Source organism: Gigantopelta aegis, chromosome 4, assembly GCF_016097555.1.
Source record: "Gigantopelta aegis isolate Gae_Host chromosome 4, Gae_host_genome, whole genome shotgun sequence".
In the NCBI taxonomy this organism is placed as follows: Eukaryota; Metazoa; Mollusca; class Gastropoda; order Neomphalida; family Peltospiridae; genus Gigantopelta; species Gigantopelta aegis.
The window spans coordinates 48294231-48319860 of NC_054702.1; the positions used below are offsets into that span (position 1 = coordinate 48294231).

At 36.8% G+C, this 25630-nt stretch overlaps 2 protein-coding genes across 5 annotated transcripts in view; one reads left to right on the forward strand and one right to left on the reverse strand.

Annotated features, from left to right (window-relative positions):
* LOC121370644 (probable methyltransferase TARBP1) overlaps positions 1-6129 on the forward strand; it is a 124444-nt gene extending 118315 nt beyond the window's left edge. For all 4 annotated transcript variants that reach the window (XM_041496012.1, XM_041496011.1, XM_041496014.1 and 1 more), the window contains exon 27: positions 4038-6129. In XM_041496012.1, coding sequence (XP_041351946.1) covers positions 4038-4200 — 163 coding nt within the window. In that variant the 3' untranslated portion in view covers positions 4201-6129. The remainder of the gene's footprint in view (positions 1-4037) is intronic.
* A 13617-nt stretch (positions 6130-19746) lies between these two features.
* The window catches only part of LOC121370645 (zinc finger protein 585A-like), a 31790-nt gene continuing 25906 nt past the window's right edge, over positions 19747-25630 (reverse strand). The window contains exon 2 of the mRNA XM_041496015.1: positions 19747-22784. Within this exon, the coding sequence (XP_041351949.1) occupies positions 19761-22772 (3012 nt within the window). The 5' untranslated portion in view covers positions 22773-22784 and the 3' untranslated portion in view covers positions 19747-19760. The remainder of the gene's footprint in view (positions 22785-25630) is intronic.

The window sequence follows — 25630 nt, forward strand, 5'->3', positions numbered from 1 at the left end:
TCAAAATTACTCTCTTTTTTTTATTTATTAAATAGTCTGATCCTGTCTTCTTTTTCCTATTTATTTTTAGATTTTTGGCTTGTTAACTTTTAATTTATTTATTTTAAATTCTATTAACGTTTTCACTATTTACTATTGAAAATTCTATCCATTTTCAGCTGACCCCTCACCCCCTTCTGTCCCTGACCCAGTCACTTGCAGAGTCAGACTGTGCCTGGGAGAGATGTGCCTGAATCTTAATAGTTTTACTTAACTACTGTGGTAGCACAACCAACTTGCTATTCAACTTCAGCTATTTCCTCCACCACAGAAATGATCTCCCTGGCCAGACATGTAAACATATCTTTGCACATGGGTAGATTACCAGTCTTGTTCACAATTTCTCAATTCCTCCATTGTGGTCAGGTAATTTGAGTGCTTCGTTATTTTTCATTCTTTACTTAAATTTACTTTGTACTCTAGTTTCTCTAGTTAACAGCAATATATGAGGATTTTAGTTTTTGCCAAGGATGGATGCTCTAGCAGGCTTCCCAAGTTTGACACTCATTTATGGTATCAGATCTGTAGATCATGCTTGTACGATTTATAGTGCAGCGTTTGTGATTTCTGGACTTAAGTCTTCTGGTCAAAATTTCACAAGCTGTCCAGGGAAGCCGAGATGAAGTGGGATGCCAGACGGGAGAAGAGTGTGTCAGGGAAGGGGAGGGGGAGACACGACTTCAGCAGTTGTTGTTTTTGTAGAGGTGAATTTGTCTGTGAAGACCACTAAATCTCGAAGGGTACCAAGAAGAGCGGCAGGTGCAACAAGGCATCATCATCTTGCCAAAGCCAGGGCATTGCCAGTTCACTGATGTTTTTTGCTTCTATGGAGACAGAAAAAGTATTTTGGACAGTGGAGGCTCCGCTTGGGTTGGTAGGTGGATATCTGTCATGGAGGCAGCGGGCACAAGGGTTCTTTCTAGTCATAGGAGAATTTCCTGTGATGGCACAGTGGCCACTGTCCCTGTTTTTGCAGCAACAGTATTCCCACCCGATTAAGGTTAGGTACCACGGAAAAAAACATACCTCGATATACTATTGTTTAAAAAAAATACCACTGTATATCCTGCAATATATCACAGCAAACAGAATTATTGTTGTATTAGAGTGGGGATCTTTGCCTACCCAGTGGTAGACAGAAATGCCATGTTTTCATTATCTCTGACTGAGAGACCTACTCGGGCTAACCTGATGGGCTGACTGCAGTTTTTCCATCACTTCAGCTTGAACTTCTTCAAAGGTTAGAATCTTAACAGTATACATAAGTAAACCAAAACTAAAACTAAAAATCTCACTCTATATTGAATTTAATGTTTATATTTTAATGATATATATACATTAGGTTATGTCTCTGTCAATAATAACAAGAAAAACATCGTTATTTTCACACTATGCAAGATCACTGCTTATTCATTCTTGCCAAAACCCATACCGCGATGATACACTAATTTTAAAAAATGTCTTCCTGGATGGAATCTGATATCGTGGATCCAGAGTTGATAGATGGTCTTTAAATTCTTTGGTTTCAACAATTATGTATGGCTTTATTTAGGTCTTTCACAATAAATCTGGCTCTTTGTCACCTTGTTTATATTTTGTTACCTTGTTTATATTTTGTGACATTGCCTTTCCAAATGTACCACGTATAGTGGGTTGAGTGAGTTACTTGGAAGTATGTAGATTTTGATGCTGCACAAACAGGTCCAACAAAAGCAACACTACTTACAGTGTGACAATCGGATGTTTGGGGTGTACATTTTAACACTAGTAATGGGTGGTGTGTGCATAAACGTGTGGTCAGATTAGATGTCCCAGCACCCACACATTTTATATTGCCATTACATGAATAACACATGGCTACATTTTCTACAAATGAACCATCACATTTTTTTTAAAATCCAAAATGGGCACGTGTGTTGTCTACCATTTTTTTGTTAGTGGTAATATTTTGATTGGGATATTCAAGATACTTTGGGAAATTCTGTTATTTTTTCAAACATTTGACATTTACTATTTTGCTTTATAAATAATTTCTCAAAATTATGTATCTGTTTCACGACACTTAATTTATTGCTCGGAAATTTCCATAAAGTCATCGTTCATGGAAAGTCCCGAAGTATATATCGGTACAGTACAAAACGTACCGGGTACATACCATGACACAGATATACAGGCGTTTCGGTATACAAGTAACACAGCATACCTCTACACCCGATCTCGGGTGATACAGTTGGCATACCGCTGCCATTGGTGTCTGACCCCAGTGTTGTTTGCAGAGTTGAAGACTTGGTTTGGCAGGCGTTAGTGGAAGCACCTCTGTTGCCATCTTTGCCACTATCACTGCTACCTCAGCTATGGTCACTGTGTTTCTGGAGTGTTCGGTTGGACCAACTTTGGGAGTATCACTATTGGTGTTGGTTGGTGTGCAGGAGGCCGCTGCCTTTTTGAATGGTTGTATTCTTACCTCGGTTAGTGTTCTACATGATCAGGGTAGAGGTAGACTGTCGATGCTGGGATGGTGACATCGTCATCCCTGGTTAAGGTAGAGGTTGGTTTTTCGATTAGTTCAGAGAATGTTACCCCATCCACATCAGAATTAGCTAATTAGTAATTGTCAGGTGGTGATGGGTATCCCTGTTACACAGGGGTTGATAATAGGCGACTCTCCTCATGTGGATGTGTACCATGTGGATGTGTATGTGTCAGGCAGTCTTGACTTTTGTCAGGAATCCAGTCCGGCAGGTGTGTCCCAAGGCTATTCCGGTGGAGGATGCCGTTACCCATTCTCGTACCAGGGCGTTTCTTTTTTAAATAGGCCTTAGGTTGTAACGACTCAGTCCAGAGTTTGATCTACCGGTACCACTCGCTCAAGAAGTGCACTTGACTGAGAGACTGATGCTCTGATTATTTACACCGATCCCATTTTGGATATACATGTACATGTGTAGGTACATTAATATCGTATCCTATCAAATAGCAGATCAAAAGAAATATGTCCTGCTAAGAAAAAATATCTGCTGGAAATAAGGCAGCATGGGTTGAAGGGAGTGTTTGGAATGAAATAGTTTGACCTCTAAATGTATTTTAGAGCATTATGGAATTACATTGTGTAACAGAATCACAAGCTAATACCACATGAGGTAACCATACAGGTATATATATATATCCATCTCTTGAAAAATGAAACTGAGATTTTCTGCCCGACTTTAGCAGGTGAACTTCATTTCACCTGCTAGGTTTAAAGAGTGGCCTGCTAGGTCTAAATAGTGGCCTGCTAGGTCTAAAGAGTGGACTGCTTTTCACTTGTTACAGACCGCTATTTCGAGCCCAGTGATGCCAAATATTGTTTTCAAGGTTCAAGGTAAATTGTGCCGTAAATGTTCTGCTATCAAATGGCAAAATCTAGTACTTCACTTTTTGATAAAAATTGAGATCATATTATTTTTCAAGTTACTAGATTCTGCGGAGGTTATTTGTCAGTGAATTATTACAAACTGAACTGTAGGTAACTTGTCAGTTAAGTCAGTGGAATCTTTACCATCACAAAAACTGGCTTAAAATCACTTAGTAGTATTCAAGCAACAATCTTGTTACTGCAGTCAAGCAGTCCTTGATCACACACCACTGAATGTCTCATATTTCTTAAACAAGTAAAAAGTGAGTTATTAGTTTTTGCAATTTTTCGGCAGGCATCCCACATAGGACGTGACATTTCGAATGTTGCACTACAACCTTACCTGAATGTTGACTAAACAAGATTTGCGATATAAATTAAAATTTATTATGGGTAATAAATAGGATATTAAACTTGCTACAATTTTGGTATAGCTCGTAACAATTGAAAATTATTTCACTCAGGGTATAAACATGATATGAATGGTAGCTTGTTTAATATCCTATAACTGTTGCAGTGCTGACATTGCGACCATAGGAACTCTGTAGTTTGACCAACAATGTAATTATCCATAACACAAAAATACTTTAGATTTTTTTTTCAGGAATGAGAAAGAAGGAATTCCTGTCAACTTGATTCAGCTACTGGATGTGTGTGTTGAAATTCCTCAGCAAGGAATCATCCGCTCACTGAATGTTCACGTCAGTGGAGCTCTTCTCATCTGGGAGTATGCACGTCAACAGATGGAAAAACAAACTCATTCTTGATGATTAAAAAAACTACATTTTTGTTCCTAGTAATTATGAATTTTAAAGATCTTAAAGGGTTGATTAGGCAAGGGTTTTGGACTGGTATGATGATTGATAGCCGACTGTAACAGCTAATTTGATAATAAATTTGATCGTTTTAAGAACAAAAAATAAAAAATCGCAAAATACTGGGATATAAATCAGTTTCCAAAATATATTCTTTTAAAAAAAACCCAGATTTACTGGGAATAATGGACGTAAACTCAACTTTAAATTTTTTTTGCCTAATTTTAATTAACGTTAACTGATCTAAAATATAAAAATGTGAAAAACCCACGAAAATAATACTTATAATTCAAATGTAAACTGTACATTATGTATTTATAAACATTTTAAGTGAAAATATGTTAGTAAAAGTTATAAATTTGTACCCCCCTCAATATGTTTTTCAAAAATTAATCCAGTAGTCACAAAGTTAATTACTAAAATGGTAAAAATGTAACAGCTGTTATATATAATTGGTGCATCAATTTTGCTCCATACCACTGAATGAGTCCTCTTGTGAGCAGGTATTTACACACAATACAAATGTACATGTACATGTACTTAACGCGTCACATCAGGTCTTTGTCTTAGAACTGAAGAAACAAATGTACTGGTCCGATGATTTTTGTTAAGTAAAAATGTCCAGAAATAAGTACTATACACCATTTTCCTTTACAAAATAAACAACCATTGGCTGCAAAACAAATCAAAATAACTTTTCAACTTGTTTTGTGTATGAAGCAGTGGTATAGTTCAGAAATCTAAATACTGCAGTCTTTGTCTTTTACGGTGCACAAGTTCGATCGCTCTCGTACAGTGCACTTAATTTCAATCTGGCGAGTGCGAAAAATAACACGTTACACTTACCAAAACAGCGCACGTAAAAATAATAGTGTACATGTATATTAATTGCCACTATTTACCTTATTGCCACCGTTTACTTTGGGAAAGACCAGAAAGAAAAAAAAATGTGACGTCAATGGTAGCGTGAACGGTATAGTAGCGTCCATGCAAGCTTTTAATATATAACTGGTGCTTATATATTTTCTATATAAATCAGAAAAAAAAGATTTAATAGACATCTTCGAAGACATACCAATCCGATCAAAACTCCTTTGCCTATTTAATTTATTATTAATTAGAAACAGTCCACTTTTGTAAGGTAATAGATCACAATGCCTGATAAGGCTAACTCATTTATACGGTTCATATAGTTATGAAAAAAGAAAAGAAATTGAATTAAATAGTGGCTTTTGTAGCCTATACAAATGAACTCGTTACGGAAATCAGCGAAGTCGGTAAAATTGTCTCGATTAGTGCACAACTGTTGACTAAAAGCTTGCATGAGGCCCCGAAAATGGTAAGTGTGTAACGTTCTACTTTCTTTAAAAAAGAAATGAAATTTAGACGAAGACAATTCAAAGTAGACTGAATAATAAAAAGAAAAAGAAATGATAAAAAGCATGTAGGAATAGGCCTAGGTCTGTTTACAAAAAAGTAAATTTTTTTACATCTATTATTTTTCTTTTTTTATCTTTAAAAAAAAAAAGAATAAAACTTCATTTAAATATTTGTATTTCAACCAAAGGTTAATGAATGTACATATGTTATTTATATATATATATATGTACAAAATAAAAGTAACAGTAATCAATGATCATAGCAGACTATTTAATTTTCGTTTCTTTCAAATGTTACAGACCATGTAACTGGAACATCGGTACTCTGTAGCATATTGACCAGTCAGAGCTATTGGTATCTTATTTTTACTCTTGGAACAGGCACTCGCTGGTCTACTTGATAACTTCTTTTACATTTGTGATGGTGTGTAAAATTATGTTTGTTTTTAGATTATCTTTATTATGGCATCTCACGTTTAGAATAAAATTCTTTGTAATGACCTGTCGTAGTTTGTGTATTTTTTTTATCAACAACATTGAGACCGTTCTAGATCAATAACGCAACGCTGACTTGACATGTATGTCAGAGTCGTTTGTAACTGGTAGTGGTAATCAAACGATGTGTTACAAAGTATTGAGGGAGGGAGACTGGTTGCATAATTGTTGAATTAAAAATGCCACTTGAATGTCAATGCCCCAACCAACACTATCAACTGAACTAATTGTAGGCCTACATTTAACGAGTTATTTAAAAAAAATAAAAATATGAGGGATCTAATTCAGTAGGTAGTGCACACCTGAGATGCTTTGGTTGTAGTTCTAATTGAACCACCTCCTCGGTATCAGTGGATTTTTTTCCCCATCCCAACTATCCTAATCATGTTCGCTGTACATAATGATATTCAAGATAAGTGGATTCCTACATGTTTAGCTGCACATTCACCAAACCATCCGACACTGAAAAGGTATCTATAATTGTGTGCATCAAATTATCTAAATGGTACATATTGTAATTAAAAAATCAAATTGTCTGCATCAGTGTACGTCATAATTATATTTCTATGGCACTGTTCCTAACAATTTTTAATAACTCCATTGCTGAAAGTGAAAAAAGGTTGGACTACACTAATGAACCAAACATAAAATTAGAACACATTGGTTCAGTTTTATTTAATGATGCACTCAACACATTTTATTTACGGTTATATGGCATCAGGCATATGGTTAAGATATTGAGAGAGGAAACCCGCTGTTGCCACTTCATGGGCTACTCTTTTCGATTAGCAGCACGGGATCTTTTATATGCACCATCCCACAGACAGAATAGTACATACCACGGCCTTTGTTACACCAGTTGTGGAGCACTGGCTGGAACGAAAAATAGTCCAATGGGTCCACCGACGGGGATCGATCCTCGACAGACCGCGCATCAAGCGAAGGCTTTACCACTTGGCTACGTCCTGCCCCCTAATCTTGATTAGGTTTCAAAGAATTGCTCTTACAATTGTCGCAAATGAAAGGAATGATAATGAATGATAAAAAGAATACCCCATCGTGTCTTGTGATATGGATACTTTATCAGCACTCAGATTTTATACTTTTATCAACTCGTGCTGATAAATTATGATATCACAAGACACTTAGGGAGTATCCTCTATATATCAAATTTGCCATGGTAGTGAATTTGTAATTACTTGAGGAATATTATTATTGCAACAGAAGACTGATTTGCATTTATGTAATTAATGCATTGCAATTATCCAAAACAAAAAGAATTTTAAAATACATGAATCAATCAAGGTACATTCACTGGTTAAAGACTAACATCTATGATTGCTTCCTGCTTCTAGGTTTAGCTCTGGATGAGCAGAACATTTCACCAAAGTATTCATTAAACTTCAAAAATTGCAGAAACCCAGTTATTTTCTCTCTTTTTTAAATGTCAGTTATTACATAAAATTATTTCACCAAATTAAAATAAAATTTGCCAATTGTTTTTAAAATTTATAAATGGTGAATTTGGCGAGTACATTTTTATTTTTTTTTATTTCCGATTCCAACCTACTCTTAACATGATCTCTGGGCTCAATTGAATACCACCAAACCAAATTTGGCATATCTTTTCATAAAATTGTTGATCAATGACTTTTGAAAATTTCAGATATACATGTACTGCATTTCCACTAAAGTGCCGTTTTGCAATAAACTGCCTTTTTCACTAGAAAACGACTTTCTTATCATCTCAAAATCACTGTATGTCTTTAACTGGAGGTGGTGAACAATTTTCCATTCCAACATTCATTAATAATAGCGTACAAAAAAATAAATTTGTGTTTATTGTAAAACCACATTCTAATGCATTTTTTCAAAGTGTATCATGTGCAATAAAACTGTCAAATTGCAATAAAAAATTGTTCTACATTATTTCCTATTCCAACCTACTCTTAACATTCTAATGCTTTTTCAACAATGATTGAAAAAATAAATGGAAGTCGATAGAGGTCATTTAGGTTACCAGGGTCGGGGGTATCCATACATCAAGGGCTCTTATAATATTATTAATGGAAATATAGATACATATGTAGTAACCTGTAGGTTATCAGACCTGCATTTTGTGATAATCTGTATGTGGGTTACCAGGCACTACGATTATATTATGTCAGTGCCTCCATATATATATATATATATATATATATATATATATATATATATATATATATATGAATGAGAGAGAGAGAGATGGAGAGAGAAAAAGAAAGGGAGAGAGAAGAGGGAGGGATAGAGAGCTAGATAGGGAGAGGGGGGAGACAGAGCGATATGGAGGGGGAGAGAGGGATGGAGAGAGAGAGGGAGAAAGAGTCGTGGATGGGAATGAAGAGAGTGAGAAAGAGATGGATGGAGAAAACGAAAGGGAGATAGAGACATGGAGAGAGAGATTGAGTGATGGAGAGAGAGATTGAGTGATGGAGAGATACATTGAGTGATGGAGAGAGAGATATGGATGAAAGAGACAGAGAGATGGAGGGAGACACAGACATGGAGAGAGAGAGAGTCATAGATGGGGAAGGAGAGAGAGAGATGGATGAAGAAAAAGAAAGGGAGATAGAGAGAGACATGGAGGGAGGGTGGTATAGAAAGAGACAGAGAGATATAGAGGAATGAATTGTTTTGCCAAAAATCCAAATAACAAAATGGAAATGTTTTATTTAATGACACACTCGACACATTTTATTTTTGGTTATATGGCGTTGGACACATGGGTTAGGACCACACAGATATTAAGGGAGGAAACCCACTGTTGCCACTTCATGGGCTACTCTTTTCGATTAGCAGCAAGGGGTCTTTTACATGCACCATCCCATAGACAGGATAGCACATACCATGGCCTTTGATATACCAGTCATGATACACTGGCTGGAGTTAGAAATGGTCCAATGGGCCCACTGATGGGGATTGATCGCCAACCGACCCTGCATCAAGCGATCGCTTTTCCACTGGGCTATATCTCGTCCAGTCCAGATAAAGAATGCGTAAATATATACAGACACAACTATGAAGACTCCCTCTGGCTCCTTCTCTCTCTCAATCCTCTTTTATCTCATTCTCTTTGTACCTCTCTCTCTCTCCCCTTCCTCCTATATATTTCTCTTGCTCCCTCAGTCTCTACCTGTCCCTTCCTCTCTCCTGCCCGTCTCTTTTTATTTTACATTTTCTCTTTGTCTATATCTGTGTGCGTTCTCATTTTCTCTTTGTCTATATCTGTGTGTGTTCTCATTTTCTCTTTCGTTCACACACGTAGAGAAGAAAAACATGCACAAGACTTTTATTTTGTTCCTTTACACCATTATTCACACGTGATCAAGATATTTTGATGAAATTTGTAGATTTTGATAATCAGTACTTGCTACTAAAACTCCTCCTGGGTCCTCTTTTCAAATACCCTCCATAGTCTCTCTGTATGCACTTTTTCACAGACAGGGCAGCACATACCATGGACTTTGATATGCCAGCAGTTGACCCATGGTTGAGATTGGGAAAACACAACCAGATAATTAGTGTACAGAGAGAATTAAATCCTACAATCCAAACGCTTCAAACAAACTCTTTGTCGACGGAGTTAGATCCCATCCCATTGTCTTCTTAGTGTATACTCCCTGTACATAGGATATACTTGATTTATGTAATAAATACTTCATGTCAGCAATGTAAACTTAATGAAATTGTTAATGTTTGACATACACCATGCATATTTGATGCAGGACGGGCATTTCTGATTTGCCTAGCATATTATGTATGCATGCAGTATATAATTCACACACATACTTTATTTTGTAATGTATACTTAATATAAGTACTGTATACTGGATATACTTTGAGCATGGTAAATGCATGTTATATTATTTCATGTGCATACAAGTATGCAATTTTGAGACTTTAGTTGATGATACTATTGTATACTTTATATGTATGGTGTTTATCAGAAATACACTATGTATCAATCGAGTGTTTTGTAAATCAATTATAGCCAATGTATTCAAGCTTATGTGTGTGCAAAAAGTATATGTTATGTACATAAAGTATACTCCGTCTCTCTCTCTCTCCTCCTCTCTCCCTCCGTCTCTCCCTCCGTCTCTCTCCACCCCTCTCTCTGCATTTCTCTCCCCCTTCACGTCTATCTCTCCCTCAACGACTCCCTCCTTTACAACTGGTACATCAAAGGCCATGGTATGTGTTATTCTGTCTATGGGATGGTGCATATAAAAGATCCCTTGCTGCTTATCGAAAAGAGTGGCCCATGAAGTGGTGACAGCGGGTTTCCTACCTCAATATCTGTGGTCCTTAACCATATGTCCGATGCCATATAACTGTAAATAAAATGTGTTGAGTGTGTTGTTAAATACCATTTCCTTCCTCTTTCCCTCCATGACTTTCTATCACTCTCTCTCTCTAGCTCTCTATCCCTGTCTCTCTCTTTCTATCTCTAGCTCTATCTCTCTCTAGCTCTCTTTCTATCTGTAGCTCTCTCTCTCTTTCTAGCTCTCTATCCCTCCCTCTCTCTAGCTCTATATCCCTCCCTCTCTCTAGCTCTATATCCCTCCCTCTTCTCTAGCTCTCTATCACTCTGTAGCTTTCTACCCATCCCTCTATATACTCTTCAAAAAAAGTAGGTGATGTTTTTTATCAGTAAATTGCAAATTCAAACAATAAAAATGACTAAAAACAAAATGATCAACAGAATCAAAATGATCGACAGAAATAATGTTCCACAGTGATTAATTGACCTTCCTGGAAATTGTCACAATCGAGAATGACACCCCACGCACGTGTACGGGGCAACTGCATAATGCATGTGCAAACTATGGAATGTGTTTTGGTCTGTGGTCAAAATGTATGTTCTAATAATTAATATACTAAAAGGCAAAAGTTATTGTGACACACAAAAGACAAAGATAATTGATGATACGTTTTTACTGCCATGTATGAAACGTTATAACATGGAAAGAGCAATGTCTGAAGGTATGGAAACGAGCAATAGTCCATGAAAAGGGAGCACCTGCCATATGCAAATGAGCCACATCACTAGAGGGGGTCCAGAGCGAAGTTCACACAATAGCGAGTGTGTCCACCTAGAGCATTGATACAGGCCTGTCTCATTGAGGCCACTAAACACTAGAGAAAGTTCCTGGGAATGCCATTCCAGATCTGAGGAAGGATCAGCCATATGTCTTGGCGAGGGGTTGTCATGGGTGGTCCCTGATCTTGTTGTTTTATTGATATCATATCTGTAAGTGCCATATGGTGTTTCTGTGGACGTTGAATTGACATGTGACATCACGCTGCAAGGTCCCAGATTCAAGCATCCCTATGACTCGCCATCTGTCATTTTCATTGAGGCATGGCATGATGAAATTGCATCAAACAGTTCACTAATGGTGTTTTTCAGACTTCTGGACTAATGGACTTCTGAAGGCTGCACAGAGTGGCAATGATTTGCTCCTGAATGTCTGGCATTTTATGGTTAACACTGGACAGGATTTCTCCCGAATATTCCATGTTTCTTGCACAAAGCATGCAATCTCTGCAACAACTGCTTGGTTGCATTTCTTTGAGCTGTTACATGCACATTTTCTCTGGTTTACATCCATTAATTCATTCACAAATGTATTACTCCAAACAATCCATGTCACATAACGTTTGCCTTTTAGTATATTTCAGGTTCCCCTACTTTTTTTTAAAGAATATATATATACATGTATATGTATATGTATAGATATATACATATATATATATACATACATACACATACATACATACATATATATATATATAATATATATATATATATATATATATATATATATATATATATATATATATATATAAACATATATATATTTATATATACACACACAGTCGAACCTGGTCTAACGGTCACCTGCCTATAACGGCCACTATAAATCCCTCCCAATGCATTGCCTTCCTTATTTGACCTGTACATAACGGTCACCTGACCATAACGGCCAGCGGTCACTATTTTTCACCCAAAATCACAGGTTGAATCTGCTATAACGGTCACAAGATTATCGTCGTGAAGACGTTTTTTGGTTTATTTTTTGTCTCTGGTTATGTCTTTACTTTTTCAATCATCTCAAAAATTATAAATTAAATGTGTTTATATGGCCATGTCTGTAGCTTTGGGTTTATTTTCCCGTCAAAGTAAAGTTCCATTGTAATTCTCTGATCGTAACTGAAAAACAAACGGGTACTCAACAACTTCCGTGACACGCAGTTACTGGTGGTGTAATTCGATTGGTTCTCAGCATCCTCACTGAACAGTAGACGACTTCCCATTGGCTGTACATGATGTCATCTTGTATGTATGGTCACTCTACCGAGTCTCGAGAAACAAATGAGGTGTTATGTTAAGTGTCAGATTGTTTCTAGTCAGACATGATTGGTAAATAAACATGAACTGCTGAAGGCGGCAATCATTAAAGATGCCCCGTGCTAGGATTATTTAATGACTCATGATCTTATTCAGCTGTAATCAACGGTCATACTCCACTGAAGGATTAGCGGTGACAGGAAACGAAAGGGACATTATTCTTTTTAAATTGCAATTTGGCACTTTATTGCAAAAAAAGACACTGAAAAAATGCATTAGTGTGTCGTGCAATAAACTCAAATAAAAAAAATTGTAATTTATTATTGATAAAAGTTGGAATGGGAAATTGTTCGTCACCTCCAGTTAACATGCAGTGATTTCGAGATAAGAAAGTCGCTTTCTGGTGAAAAAGGCAGTTTATTGCAAAACGGCACTTTAGTGGAAATGCAGTAGATCGGAAAATTTCTAAAGTCCATTATCAACAAATTTATGAAAAGATATGCCGAATTTTGTTTGGTGGTATTCAATTGAGCCCAGAGATCATGTTAGAGTAGGTTGGAATCGGAAATTTGAAAAAAGATTTTTTATTGCAATTCGTCACTTAATAGCTGTGTTTCTGGCATTTACAAATCACTATAAAACAGATGACATTTGAGGTGTCATTTAATTGAACAACTATAAAGGCTTATTTTTAAAAAGTAACAAATCTTTGTAGATTTAGCAGACATTATTAACTCGCAACAAGATCAAAGATGCTAAGAAATAGTGGCTGCATGTATCTTGTTAACTGTCATCCCATAAATCAGTTACGGCTTCTTGGATTACAGTATTTAATAATGTGGTAAAGAGCATTTTACAGATATCTTATGTCTGGTTGTGCCTAATTTGCTCTATCAGTGTCGGAACATGTGAATTCCAGTGTAAAGTACAAAATAACATTGATGTCCATTTGTCCTAACACTTTTGGTCAGGTGGTGTAATGTTGTAATAATGACGGTCCTTAAAACGAGGTCTGATTGTATTTCAATTAATATTAATTAGTGGTACACACACAGGGATTGAAATAGGCTGAAATTGGGTCCGGCAAGCTACAAATTCTTCTGGACCAAACCAAAACCTGCCGGATGCAAAATAATTGTTGGTCCAACGGGATGACAGGCAAAAAGATCTCCCTGTCCATGGTGATCTGGACAGCAGTATTTTGATTACTGACATAATTAAATTCAAACTGCTGCTGGATTTAAAATACTGCAAACTTAGTGAAGTAATTTTATCCACATAAACTACTTATAAATAGTCATACTTGTACCATGTAATATAATGTATATCTTACGTTTCACAACTTTGTATTCAGTGTACAAGTTTATCCACTTACTGACTACTGGTGAAAACAAAACCAAAGCACATAGATTTATTATTGTATATTAGATTTAATATCTCTTTTTATTAGATGTTTACTTTGCTGTTAATTACAGATACATGTATATGACATCGAGGTACGTTTTTTTAACGGTTTTTATTGTCTGCATACCAACTAACAACAATTGGTCTTGTACAGTAAATAAAAACCAATGATTATGGTCTGAAAATCGATAGAGAGCAATACACTGCTCATCCTAAAATTATGCAGAAGAGCGATTGCTCAGTGCCGATATGCGTGTGTGTGTGTGTGTGTGTGTGTGTGTATGTGATGTGTTGCTAGATTTATCTATCTAAAAAGAAAGTTCCAGTTACTGAAGGCATCATGTGATATATACCAAACAGAATCAACAAAGTGAAAAAGCTGCACTTGGGAAAGATAGGTACTCCAATGCCCGTAGGCTTACTATTTACAATACAAGAAAATCACTCAAGGTCTGCATTTTACAGGGCACAAAGCAGCCCTTTGGCTTGTGCATGAAAAACCTCTTTAAAAAAACCTAGCACAACTCAAGACTGTTACTCTCTAGGCACCTTATTAAATATTGATATGGATACAGTTTTTACACACCCATGTGAGAATGCCCCTCGTCACTTTTGAGACTTGTTATTGGTTGCTTCACTGTGACGACCCCGGTCGCTACAGAATATGATGATAAATTGATTAATCTGTGACATACAAGTTAATCTGGAACTGACTGCTCTGTGATGCATAAGTTAACTGCAAGCATGAGTGCTGTACAATCTATATATTTTACTTGAAAAAATTATTTTGAACCTGGCGTTTGGGGATAAATGGAATTGAATTAAAAAACATTATATTATTGGTAATATGGTGACTGCGAAAACAGACTGCAATCACATGGCCAAGCAATCAAATACCATTGAAAAATTAACAAGCAAATATCATCACTGTAAAATATATTAACTCTGCAACACGTTTCTATTGCGCTCGTTGTGAAATACTTTATTCAAAGGAAAGCATCAATTTTGCACAACAAAACATCAACCAGAAATGAAAATATGATTACATGATTTACAGAGCACAGGATCTTGGTAAATTTTCTTTTGCTATTAGATTTAAAATTTTAAATAATTTATTTTTACTATTGTTTTAAACATAATTATATGGTCTTCACAAAGTAGAATATCAGAGATTGGTAATAAAAGTGTTTTGAGAGTTCATTTATAATCGGAACATTTGGTTGCTTTAAAAGGCTTTCCAATTGTGATTTATAAAACATTCGAAACACCTCGATTGTCATAATCCCTCGGGCCACTTTAGCTATTTGACATTAGACTACATGTATGCATGATTTGCTAACCATAAAAAACACATGGAAGTTTATACTCACATATTTGATCATCAATATGTGCTGCTTGACTGATACAGTAAAATAACATTTGTTATATTGACAGCTAAATTTTGTAAATTTTAATAGCCATAGCAGTTTCATTTGGGTGACTTGCAATATTTGATCATCAGGACAAGTGTGATTTATGTTAGTCATGGTTTAATAAATGTTTAATAGAAGTGTAATAAAAATATTAAATAAACAAAAGAAAACATACTACAACATTTGATTCATCTCAGCGGTAAACAGAACTGGTAAACAGAACTGCACGAGGCATTCCTCAAGAGTCTTGAGCAAAACAAGATATATTTTATATCATTAACATTTATACTTACATGTAGTCCAATGACTGACATTTAGTCTCACATACCAATCAATATACAGCTTTCAAAACATTAAAAATGGAAGTTTAACACTTCTGCACTTAAAAATAAAACTGGTAGCTTTTTTTAATTTGGCGAGGTACAAATTTCAGAGTAACTTTGAGTAAGTAAATTAGTGATACCGGTGTGTGATGAGGTGAGCAATTTTTATCCCACTCTGAAATTATTTTGTGTGAGCACACATGTGCAAGAGCAATCGCTTGTACACATGTTCAAGAGCAATTGCTTGTATCAAACCATAATGACTGAAAAACTACTAAAAAACAATGTTGATGACAAAATTAATATGTTAAAAGACAAATGTGATGAAACAAGCGGGTGGTGGAAGTATACATTTTGTATTCAATCTGATTACAATTAGCTCCACTGGTTAATAACTATTAATAACTGGTTAATAATAGGGCCTCCACGAGTCCAATATATTTTGGACTCGAGTACTCGAAGGTCATACTGGACCCAGACTCGAGTACCCGACATTTACACTAGATGATGATGAGACTAAGGAATAAAGTAAAATAGCACCATGCATCTTAATTCCAGCACTGAACATGGATGCCAAATCATGCTATTGTATTGCATTTAGAAACCGGTTGATATGTTCAGTTTTGTGACGGACAGACAGCCAGTTTAAAAAGAGAAACTAGCGCATGATCATATAATTATTATATATTTAATGTTTATATTATTGTCCTACATTGTCCACTGTATTATAGTTGATCATTATATTCTACCTTGTACAGGTACTAGAGTCCTGTGAACGGACTCGAGTCTTGCTAAACTCGGCCCTGTTCGAGTACTCGTAGAGACGCTAGTTAATAACAAGTAGACCAGTAGAGTTGATTTCAATCAGATTATTTGGACACCCCACACAAAATGGCACAATTTACCTTTAACCGTATCAGCTTATCCATCTAAATTATTAACAAATATTGTTTGTTTGATTTTTTTTTTTTTTTTTTCTTTTTTTTTTGCAGTTTCATTTTGGGGATTTTTCTATTTATTTTGTTACACACACACACACACACACACACACACACACACACACACACACACACATTTTGTTATTTATCAATTATGTTGGTGCTACAGCAAATACGGTTTCAGCAAATACGGTTTCACCAATGTGCTTTGAACTGGAAGTGAGAAATAGAACTGGAAGTTGATCATGACGCCCTTACTACATCAGCCACGAAAGCGCATCGAAATGCTTTGGAACATGCTCCATCAAATAGAGTTTTCATATAACAGGAGGGTTCTGCTGCTTTCATATCACGTCATTTATCTGTCGTTTTGCTTCCATACATGATATGACTTAATCTACTTTTCCTTTACCTTTAAACTACAATAGTAACCTGCAAAACGGTATGTGTCGCTTTCATATGATGTGACGTCATAAATAGAACTGAACTGAACTGGAATGCATTCAAAGCGCTTTGAAGAGCATTTCGTGTAGCAACAACTGGAAAGAAAGAAATGTTTTATTTAACGACGCACTCAACACATTTTATTTACGGTTATATGGCATCAGACATATGGTTAAGGACCACACAGATTTTGAGAGGAAACCCGCTGTTGCCACTACATGGGCTACTCTTCCGATTAGCAGCAAGGGATCTTTTATTTGCGCTTCCCACAGGCAGGATAGCACAAACCATGGCCTTTGTTGAACCAGTTATGGATCACTGGTCGGTGCAAGTGGTTTACACCTACCCATTGAGCCTTGCGGAGCACTCACTCAGGGTTTGGAGTCGGTATCTGGATTAAAAATCTCATGCCTCGACTGGGATCCGAACCCAGTACCTACCAGCCTGTAGACCGATGGCCTGCCATGCCACCGAGGCCGGTGCAACAACTGGAAGTAACCATATTGAAGTGCATCAACGTACTAACATTTGCCAATACCGGTACTATGGTCTCACTACACAAATGTCATTTGCCACTGAAACCCAAGTTAAATTTCCCAACTTCAAATGAAGATTGCCAATAGAATGGGTTCTCATTGGCACTAATAACATACACTATTGCGAATATACATTATAATAAGCATTTATTTTCACTCCAAAATTGAGAACATTTCCATCTCAGTTTTTTGCAATATGACCGCATCTGGCTGTAGTACCGGTCCGAACAGGTGGTTATTTAACCGATTCATTCCGGCTGTCTCTTGCACTATACACCCACGTGACAAAAGGTCAATGCACAATATTACCAAATAACATAGGCAAAATACAGCCAGAAGGCTTACCATTAAACATACATATTGTTTTAATTCTTTATTGTTTCGTAGAAGTGAACATGTGATGATGTGTTACAATTAGAAACTATAGTGGACCGTGATGAATGACTTCTCACCCAGAAGTCAACTGTGTGGTGAGACCTAAACTGAAACAAAGCCATAGCTCGAAATCACTCCCCCCACCCCCCACACACACCTCCCCCTCTCTGTCATGGACAGAACTCTGACAAAGTCAGAGATTGTGCTTGAACAGTTCTCTGATAAAAGTATGCCAAACATCATCCACACCCACGAGTCGAGGCATGGGATTTTTAATCCAGATACCGACTCCAAACCCTGAGTGAGTGCTCCGCAAGGCTCGATAGGTAGGTGTAAACCACTTGCATCGACCATTGATCCATAATTGGTTCAACAAAGGCCATGGTTTGTGCTATCCTGCCTGTGGGAAGCGCAAATAAAAGATCCCTTGCTGCCTGTCGTAAAAGAGTAGCCTATGTGGTGACAGCGGGTTTCCTCTAAAAAAAAGTGTCAGAATGACCATATGTTTGACGTCCAATAGCTGATAAGATAAAAAATCAGTGTGCTCTAGTGGCATTGTTAAATAAAACAAACTTTATTCTTTTTTCATTTACTGACACCATATAACCGTAAATAAAATGTGACGAGTGTGTCGTTAAATAAAATATTTCCTTTCTTCCTTCCACACCCACAGAATCAAAACATTTTAACTAGCCTAATCAACCAAGGTAGAAGACCACAGTTATTTGTGAATCTTCAGGTGAGATTTATGCATGCATACTAGCCCATGGCATCCTAAATGCCCACCTATGGTTTAAAAATAAAGAACGATGCAGATATTTTTAGACAAAGGAAAATACAAAAAGGGTCATAATTATAAAGAGAACTTATTTTAAATATTTTAGTTAAATGTTTCATGCATCCAAACTACATGATTTTGGGTGCATTTCTGACGATGACCCATACAAACTACATCCAAGCAGGTGTTGGCAGATATCACACATATATTCATGGAAACCTTGCTCATCAAACCTTACAAAAACCTTCATTTGAACAACTGTTTAGCTATTCAATTTTTCACAAAATCGGCTTGTTTGAAAATTACCTAAAATGATCACGCCCCACTTTTGTCAAGCCTCATTACAGCTAAAACATTTGCACTGCTGGCGACAAACCAATTGTCATTTAAAAAATAACTTCTTGGCTATCACTAACCTTAGGAATTTACTTCCTATTCCAAATAATTAGCCTTCAAACATGGATCTGTACAAAACCAAAAAGCAAACTCTTTGTACGCCGGGTAGACTATGGAGCTACCTGTATACTGCTACCCAAGCATGGCTTGTATAAAGAATGTGGTATGATGGTATTCAGAACACTTATATTAAATGTAAATTGTGTCTAACCAAATAAACAATGACCCCAAACTTATCAGATTTTAACAGGCTAAATGAGCTGTGATTATTTATACTAGTATATGCAAAGTACCGACATTCAATGCCAACTGAATATCCACATCATTACTACAAATGTCTTTGTGTATTCAAGTGATACAGTTACTCACTTAAACGTACTATGCTATTAGTTCAAAGTTAGGCATAAAAAATTTTGTGTGTTTCAGGTTTCATATTTTTTTAATTGAATCAAACTGAGAAACTGTACTCAGCGAAGGTGTTCCGAATCTAGTTTGTTGATTGCAAAAAATCATGGAGCATGATTTTTTTTTTTTAATTAAAAAAAATTCAGAGTTGCTACATCAAATTAGGGTAGGTCGGGAAACCGGAAACGCACATATATATTTTTAGGTCTTATGGACAAAACACATTTCTGCAAAATTTATTTCTTGTCAGTACTTGGTCCTATCTCTTTAGGTTCAACAATATGCTGTGCACCCTCAAGAGCTGGTATATCCAGTTCTATGATCGCAGCCTTAGAATTGTTCAAGGAATGCAGAACTCTGGCAGCCTCATTTTCCAGTGTTTGCTGCTTTTTGATTTGCTCATCTTGTACTTGAGAAGCAGTAGAAGGATCCATCACAACTACTGTAATTATGTCATCTTCTGCTCCTTCCTCTTGTTTTAACACCTGTACAGTGAGCTGATTGTTTCCATTATTCTCTTCTGAAGTGGAGTAAAAGGGAAGTGTTTGTTCCATCACTTCACCATGTTCATTAGCTTCCAAAGCTGTGATACCTGAAACTGAACTTATGTGATTAATTGAAGATTGTGATGCCAGCTCTGACTCCAATTTTACCCTCATAGTTCTTTTGTTACTTTCCATAGTACTATGCATCTTTTCCAAATGTGTTTTAAGGGTTTTCTTCTTATAGAATCTTTTGCTGCAAAAGTTGCATACTTGAGATTTTTCTGGCTCAGGTTCTCCAGTATGTTGTCGAATATGTTTTTTCATGGCACTCATGTCACTAAAATCTGCATTACAGAAAGGACACTTCAGCGGAACTTCTCCATTTTCAGAATGTACTTTCATGTGAGCAAAAGCATTTGCAAAGTAAGTAAACTCCTCCTGGCATTCTCCACATTGGTATTTCTGGCTGGCAGTAACTGGCATATACTCCTTGGCGCTTCCCTGTGCCATTAACACAGCTCGTCGAGTCTCTGGGTGTCTTTTCAAATGTTTCACTAAATGTCCCTTGGATGAAAATGTTTTCTTACAAACACCACAAGTTACCCGTGATACGTTTTCATGAGTACCCCTTTTGTGTCGGGTCAAAGTGCTCTGGTCTCCAAACCGTAACAAACAAACTTCACATTCATAAGGCTTTTCGCCTGTATGTGTTCGGTAGTGCATAGAGAAGTGCCAGAGGGAAGTAAACTTTTTACCACATTGATCACACTCACGACTGGTTTCATCTTCATGTTTCTTCAAATGACGCTTCAGTTGTACTGGAAAAGCAAATGTTTTTTCACAAAGTTTGCACTTGAGATTTTTCTTTTGTTCTTGTCCCAAGTGGACATGTTTCATGTGTCTCTCTGCATTTTTTTGTACATTGAACTGTCTGAAGCAGACTCCACACTGATACAAAATTTTTTCTCCAGGATCAGGATGCAAGGTCTTTTTGTGGACTTTCAAATGAGCATTTTGAGTAAATGACCTTTGACACACATCACATTTGTATGGTCGAAGTGATGAGTGGACAGTCTTTTTGTGCTTCAACAGATTAGAAGGATGTGCAAAACCTTTTCCGCACAGGTTACACTTATTCTTAATTTCCTTTGAATCTCCAAGCTTGCTCTTCAGGGAATAGCTATGGGCTGCATCATGTTGAAGTACACTACCTACATTGAGAATATTTAAAGCAAAGTCTTCTAAAGCAGTCTCTGGTTCTTCAGGAGGAAGATGAACAACTGGCAAAGAAGGCGACAAAGGCTGTTGGGTACGATATTTCCTCACTTTCGGTATACCCAATTTGGGTGTTGATTTTCTTATGCTTTGAACAAGTTTAACCACTTCTTCAGTGGTTTGGATACTATCATTCACTGTATTGTGTGTTTTCAGATGTGAATTCAACATCAAAATATTCATAAAACGGCTCGGACACTTATTACACTTATACAACTTTTTGTGTGATTTTATGTGACGTCTTAAGTGAGTTTTATCATAAAATGACCTTCCACACATATTACATGAGAATGGGCGTTCCCCAGAGTGTTGTCGGGAGTGAATTATCATTGAGCACTTTGTGGTAAAAGACTTCCCACATGTTCCACATGTGAAAGGCTTTTGACCTGTATGGGAAAATTCATGACGCTTGAGGTGCGAAGCCAGTGCAAAAGATTTTCCACATTGGTGGCACTTGTAAGCCTTTACCCCAGTGTGGATGACGAGGTGTGTCTGGATGTTAGATTTGGAGGTGAATTTTTTTCCACAGTGGGGACACTGGTAAAGTTTCCTGTAAACATACTGTCCTGTGTGAAGCTCCACATGTACTTTTAGGTGTGCTATCTGTGTGAAACGCCGATGACAAATATCACAAGCAAAAGGTTTTTCACCCGTGTGCAGATAGCTATGTCTTATTAACTTGGAAGCAGAGACAAATGTTTTTGAACAAATGTGACATGTATTGCTTGTTTTTGATAAAACCTTTTTTGTGTGTTTCATTCCCCCTAAATTAGAATTAATTTGAGCCACAGGGTTCAAAATATTTTCTGCATCGATTGCATTTATCTGTTGATCTGATTCAACAGGTTCACTATTCTCAAACTGAACAGAAGGCATTGTGACGTTGACTGTATTGCCTTGAAGTAAACTTTCATCTGTTTGTGTCATGATGGCTCGAAGTTCACGGAAATGTGGCCTGGGATTGTGTGTATTCATATGAATCTTCAACAAGTCAACAGTCTTAAAACTTTCACTACATATGAGACATTTCTGACTCATGTCACCTGTTGTTGATGCCATGTTGAAATCCTGAGGGACGTAGAGTACTTGTAGTATATGTTTACCATCAGCAATTTCTTTCAAGTCACTCATGTTTATCTCACACACTTCAAAATCCTCTCCCTCAAGAGTTGATTCGTATTCATCTGTCGGTGTTGTGGTCTGCCCTTCAGTGGGAACATTTTCAATCTGAATGTACTGAACAATCTGCTGTACTTCACCATCTGCTGTCTGCACTTCATACATGGATGATGCATTGTTGTCATCAGTTTCTATTAGCTCTTGTTTGATCACCACATCAGTGGTTGGAGACTCTAGTAACAACACATCTCCTGCTGAAGCATTCATCTGTACGTCATCTTGACGATTTCCTTTCTTCTTCACATTCAGATTTGCTCTTGTCATAACATGACTGTTTAAAATGTCCACAGCATCACAAAGAGTTTCCATATTTAACAAATTCTGAAAAAATAAAAAAATAAAAAAATTGAATGATAGTAGCAAGAAATAAAGAAATAAAAGGACCAAACAAATAAATAAATTGGCGTATGGATATAATTGCAACTGCATTCAATTTCTGACACCTTAAAAACACTATTATTAAAGGTCAAGGTCTAGAATACTTTCAATTGGGTGTATGCTTAATTAGTTACATCATTTGTGGTCCAGTGTGTGACAGAGTTAGGATTACTCCTCAATCAACCTTTTGAAGAATAGCTGCCTGTTTGTCTGCAGTCATAAGGCCCAACAAAAGAAACGAAAAAACATGCCACAGTACCGTTGTGGGACTTTCACACGTGACCAAATGAGGTAATGTCAAACGTTTCTTAGTTGGGAATTCAGACTTGTAATAACTCTGTACACCGAGCGAAAAGCAAGATTTTTATTTTATTATTTTATTATTTTTGTATGGCAATGAACTGGGGCAGGTCGGCACTAATCAGGGGCAGAGCGGCACGAAATGGGGGCAGGCGCAGTGCCCTTCTATTTATTGTAGCTAGAACACTGTGTATGTAAACATACAATCAGCTATGGTACAAGAAGCATATTCAGCATGCAGTGCTAGCTTTGAGATACCCTCTCTGTGGAACAGAGGTCAGGAACAGATATATACAATGGGTATCCTTTGTGATGCACATGTCTTTGTTCATATGTAAAAGACCAGACAAGTAGTCAGCAAGGAGTTCTGTGACATTTTGTTTGTTGTTATCATTTGTGGTAAACTCGCATCATTCTCACACTTTAGTAAGATTTGTTGCCTGCCCATCCTTTGGACTAATGTTATTCATCAAAAACAAGTATCTGGCACAAGATCATTAATGGGCTCCAGGAGCAGATACAGAGCTGTTTGGGGTGTTCGAATTCCTACCTCACCCTTTCAGACAAGATGCCCTTTTGAAAAAAATTATATATATATTTTTAGTACAACTGTATAATTTAGATCCACCACTTCACACAAGTACTCACCATGTTTCATATAGGTATTAACTAAATTAGTAAAAATAAGAATTTTCTTTATGATGTGTGAACTGCATAAAAATGTGAAGTATTGATAGTTGATCGGTTACCACCATAACAACTAATTTTGCTGGTAAAATGATGGAAATACATGTTAAAAAGGCCTCAGGTTAGCACATTTTGCCCGAATGTTTCTACTGTTTTTGCCCTATTTTTAATACAATCAATCCCCCTGATGGACCTAACTACCTACCAATATTCTGCAAAATGACAAAATGACAAAATAGACGCCACAAACATATTTTTCATATTTTACACGTTAATAAAGCAGTAAATGATTAATCCTAACATATACATTTTATTTTTGTCACCTTTATAGATTTAAAAATACAAACTGCACAAATATATGCAATTTTCATTTGCAAAATCCATCTGCAAATTTAAAAATAAAATAAAAAATGTAAATTTTAAATGCATTTCTTTATAGGCCTACAAGGGGCAGGGCATAGCCCAGTGGTAAAGTGCTCACTTGGTGTGCAGTTGGATTGGGATTGATTCCCTTGCTGCTAACGCAATGACTAAATTCATCATTTTGTTTCTCCATGGGTCAAGGAAGCTTCCCACCAAATTAATTTAGAAAATGGTTTCAATGCATTTCTCTACGACAGGAATTGGTCAAGTAGTTTTGGACACACACACACACACACACACACACACAGCCAGAGAGAGAACAAGGCCCCATTTCACAAAGCGATATTGGCACTAAGATCATATTAAGTACATAATGTAGATAATATGATCTTAGTACCAATATCGCTTCGTGAAATGGGGCCTTGTTCTCTCTCTGGCTCTGTGTGTGTGTGTGTGTACATAAGTACATAATGTACATAATATGATCTTAGTGCCAATATCGCTTCGTGAAATGGGACCTTGTTCTCTCTCTGGCTCTGTGTGTGTACATAAGTACATAATGTACATAATATGATCTTAGTGCCAATATCGCTTCGTGAAATGGGACCTTGTTCTCTCTCTGGCTCTGTGTGTGTGTGTGTGTGTGTGTGTGTGTACATAGGTACATAATGTAGATATGCACTCAAGGTGATCTTAGGGCTAAGATTGCTTCATGGAACGGGGCTCAGGAGCAGGTGCAGAGAAGAAGGTTGGGGTTCAAATCTGTTCAAAGTGAATTTTCGTTTTTAATATAATAATTATATTCCGGAGGAGCCTACCACAAGAAACTTTGTTAGCTACAATCTAGACCCACACCCTGAACATTGATGCGTGTTCAGGAGTGTGTGGTGAGAGGGGTCTGGGGCTCGAACACCCTTGCTCGAAGTAAATATATATATATATATATATATATATTACGGGAAAGGATGACCCGACCAGCATACAAATTTAATTTCCAGTCCAGACCGCCCACCACCCCTTGCACATTACTGTACATGAGACTGAACAAACAAACAAACTCGCACAAATGCAGACACAATAGGCGCATGTTGAGGGGAAGGTTCAAAACCAATCCCGCTCCAAGTGAATTTTCTTTTTTAATATATTTCCCCGAGGAATTATGATCCAAACCCCCTAAAAAGGAGCAGAAACTAGTTCAGTCAGTAGAGTGCTTGCTGAAATGCTTTTAGTCACATAATCGAACCTCCTTGGTGGACCCATTATCTGATTGATTTTTCCCCATTCCAACCAGTGCCCATGACTGGTACTGGTATATCAAAGGCTGTGGTATGACAGGTTTCCTCTGAAGACTACAAGTGAAAATTAACAAATGTTTGATGGTTAATAAATCAATGTTAGTGGTGTCATTAACGAAACAAATGAACAAACTTTATAAACAT